The following is a 3,737-nucleotide window of genomic DNA, read 5'->3' on the forward strand; positions in this document are numbered from 1 at the left end:
AAAAAGGATTAAAACTGAAAAACTAATTAGAAACCACTTCTATCTAACATGATAAAAATGATAAAAATACAATCGTTTTCCTGTCATTAGTCAGTTTTTATAATGTATTCTATATCTAACATGTGAATTATTATTTTTTTTTTTTGTTACCTTGTGCAAGTGGAAGAGAATGAGAAAGATGTTCTCTTCTAGTCTTGACAACCATTAATCTTTCTCGTACAAAATTCAAATAACCTCAAAACACAATCCAAATAACTTCACTAATTTAAAAAGCAAATGTTACCAAAACACAAATCAAATATAGTTTCAAACCAAATCCTTTCATATCATAGAAAACCACAGGTTTTCAAAGTTCATGACATCAATTACCCTATTTCTTTCTCAACTCTACCAACATCAATCAATCATTGCAACTTCACAAACCCATTTCTCAAACCTATTACACTAACAGTAACTATAACAGTAACAGTAACACAACACAGATTGTGATATTGATACACAAACGAATAGCTAATACCCTTTTCTTGCAGTTCTTCTAACTGTAATAGTTTTCTTTTCCAAAGTTCCTTCCATCGATCTATCAAAACTCACACCCAAAGGCGGTTTCTTATTCTCTTTGCAATTACTTCTCAATGAATACCTCATTGTGGACCCCACTTCTTTCCTATCCACCAATGGGGTTGTCATCTTCCTTCCACTCTCAAATTTCTTGACTTCTGTTTTCTTTGTTGACTCATTCCTAACCCCAAGATATTGTTTACACGGGGTATTTTTCTCAACCTCAGATTCGCCTCTTTTTCTTTTTAGCCTTTCGTTTCTTCTTGCAGAATACTCTTCATACAACTTTCCCCTTTCAAATAAAGGACTTTCATGATAAGCAGCATTTGAAACTTGATTTGTATCAGTGGAACCCCGTAGATTTTCTTGAACCATTTTTGTTAGAGCTTTTAGTTCAGAAGAAATTGTGTGGTATTCTGGGCGGAGTTCAGATTCTTCTGTTTTGATCGATTGTTTGGGCACACGGGATTTTGTTGAAAAACCTATAGAATCAAGAAAAATACAAACTTTAGTATAACATTTGGGGAAAAAAGTATTATATCAGTTTTCAAATACATTAAAGATTGTGGTTTTAAAGTAATAATCTTATTGATCGAAAGCAATTAGCATCATGAATGAGTGACGTATAAAGAGGTGGTTTTATAGTATTAAAACTTTTAATATTGCCATTTTGATGGGTCGGAGGGAGTAGAATACAAATTAAAGTGTCTTTATTATTGCATAGGCTCATTTCTGCATTTTACATAATACTTTCTCATGATTATAGATTTTTATACTGAAAACCCAGAAATCTCTAGCAAATACTTTAGTAATTCTAGAACTTGTGAACTGATTTATTTTGTACTAAACAAAAGAATTATTGGTATATGTTTGTTTATAAAAGGGAAAGGAAAGGTTCGCCTAGACATTTTCACAAACACTTGGAAGGGTTTTGTAATATAAGCAAATTCAGTTTAAGATATTAAAACCCCATACATCTCTAATATCAATCAACCGATGTTTAACATAAAGGCCATGAAAACGAACAGCTTTTCACCAATCATGAAGCTGTTGAAGGAATTTTTTATGCCAAAATAAAATGAATTCTTGGCAACTTTTTCATTTTAAAAGAGAGACAAACGTTCACCTAGACACAATTTTTTTGGGAAAGAAAACCTAGACACATTTGTCACAATCACCTGGAAGGGATTCGTATTTCGTAATATAACAAACCTCAACCAAAAAAATTGACGAATGAGAATGAATCTTGATTCAAGAACTGTGAATAGATCTTTTATATTAACCAAACGAATTTATTTCATTGAAAACAGAGAAAAGTTCATCTGGACATTTTCACAAAAATCTAGATGGATTCGTTCATTTCGTAAAAACCAGAATCCTAACAACCAAACAATCAGTCTCAACATAAAATCGAAGAAAGGAAGATATTTGCTGAAAAATACCTGACGGGGTTTGAAGATTATTTGCAGTTGACTGAAGAGGGCGACGGGGACGAAGCCTCACCGGAGATCTTAACGCCAGCGGTGGTTTCCGATCTGACCGCATCATCTTTGACATGTTGAGAGACAGAGACACTGAGGATAAAGATTTGGCCTTCGTTGTGTGATATGCGGTTTGCAGTTTCAAAAATTTTGGTCAGTCTTTTAAGAGGGATGAAAAGGAGGAGCGTCTGACCTAACGGTCATATATCTTGATCCAACGGTCTAAAGTATTCGATAACTTTATATTTTAATTTAGAACCTATATTACGTATTTGGTCCCTAGACTATCATTAATCTCCAGGTGTGATCCATTGAGTTTTCTTGGCAGTTTAAAGTATATCATAGTCGATCTATAACGATTTAGTTCTTGGTTTTATCGGCTTAGAGGAGTTTATTATGGGAATGAGACAAAAACCCTATAGTTTACAAGATTTTAACGTTTTACTCAATCAAAAATTTGTTTTGTGTGTTTATACTCTAAACTTTAGAGGCTTATTTTTACAAAAGTGAATTCATTTTCCGTTCGTTAGACTTTGAGAAGGCATAAACATCAACTCATATTAACTCTATAGTCTATACTAAAGGGGTATTGCTAATAAGACATCATTGGACAACCCATTGACCACTTTTTAAAAAGTAAACCTATAGTTAACTACTTATAATCAACTTTTTCGGAAAATTAAATTAGGGTGTCTATATGGTAAAATGGGTGTCTTTTTAGCCAACCCCGATGTTGGATTTCTTAGGTAATGAAGTTTATTCATTACGAAATAGGGTTTAAGAAGAAACTAAAAGTTTTGAGTAGGGATGAGCTCTTTTTCCCAAATCCCGATCCCGTACAGGTACCGGTACCGAACCGTACCGAGTTTAAAAATATGGGACGGTACTTGGTACGACAAATACATGAGATTCGGGAATCGGTACCGCCGGTACCGGTACTAGTACCGAAAACCGGTACCATTCTCGGTACCGGTACCGGTGATGTTAATTCGGTTCGGTACTCGGGATTGACTTACGACCAAATTCGGTTTTCGCGAAATCGAGAACGATACGGGTCGGTATCGGCTTCGTCCCACGCTCATCCCTAGTTTTGAGTAATCCAAGTAAGAATAGTTGATCTTTTTAAGAAAAAAAAAGTATGGGAAGAAAAGTGACTTACAAAAACTTATTTTATTCGGTTTTGGTGCAATGATAGTTAGAGTTCATCAAATTTAGAAGAAATATAATTGTACTACATGATTTGTAAGTGTTAGCAATTGCTTTCATCATATGGCGATTTCCACGACATATTTTTTTGGATTAAATATGTCATTTGTTGGATTAAATGAAGTAGACTTGGATTGGGATATATATGTATCAGTCAAAGAAGAGTTCATTACGACATTCAACAAGTGTAAGGATATACTTTTGAACATTTTACTGAACGATGACAATTTTTGCAAAGCTTCTTCAATATGGTAGATGATTTTAAAGTTGAAATATATCATTGTGGTGATTGCCAAAGTAAAAAATGGGAGTGAAGTTAAGTATTAAATTCATGATCCTACAACTAAATAGAACAAGATTAAGCCCATAGTTAATGGTATGTTTTAGTCCCCTGTCCAACTCAAATTCTGCTTAAAAGACTATGTCGTGGTTTATGATCGTTAACTTACTTTGAGACTCTGATAATACAAGAGTTGTAGACAGATAACATAC

General features: G+C 33.7%; 1 protein-coding gene across 1 annotated transcript; it reads right to left on the reverse strand.

Moving 5' to 3' along the window:
* Positions 1 to 301: 301 nt before the first annotated feature.
* LOC145158893 (uncharacterized) lies at positions 302 to 2,195 on the reverse strand. Its single transcript, XM_079077751.1, has 2 exons — positions 2,001 to 2,195; positions 302 to 1,040 (listed from the first exon to the last, which is right to left on the reverse strand). The coding sequence occupies exons 1-2, from the start codon at positions 2,113 to 2,115 to the stop codon at positions 511 to 513; spliced, it is 645 nt and encodes a 214-aa protein (XP_078933877.1). The 5' UTR covers positions 2,116 to 2,195; the 3' UTR covers positions 302 to 510.
* Between the last annotated feature and the right edge of the window lie 1,542 nt (positions 2,196 to 3,737).

Source organism: Lactuca virosa, chromosome 2 (assembly GCF_052849685.1).
Source record: "Lactuca virosa cultivar CGN04683 chromosome 2, Lactuca_virosa_CGN04683_v6, whole genome shotgun sequence".
NCBI classification, from domain to species: Eukaryota; Viridiplantae; Streptophyta; class Magnoliopsida; order Asterales; family Asteraceae; genus Lactuca; species Lactuca virosa.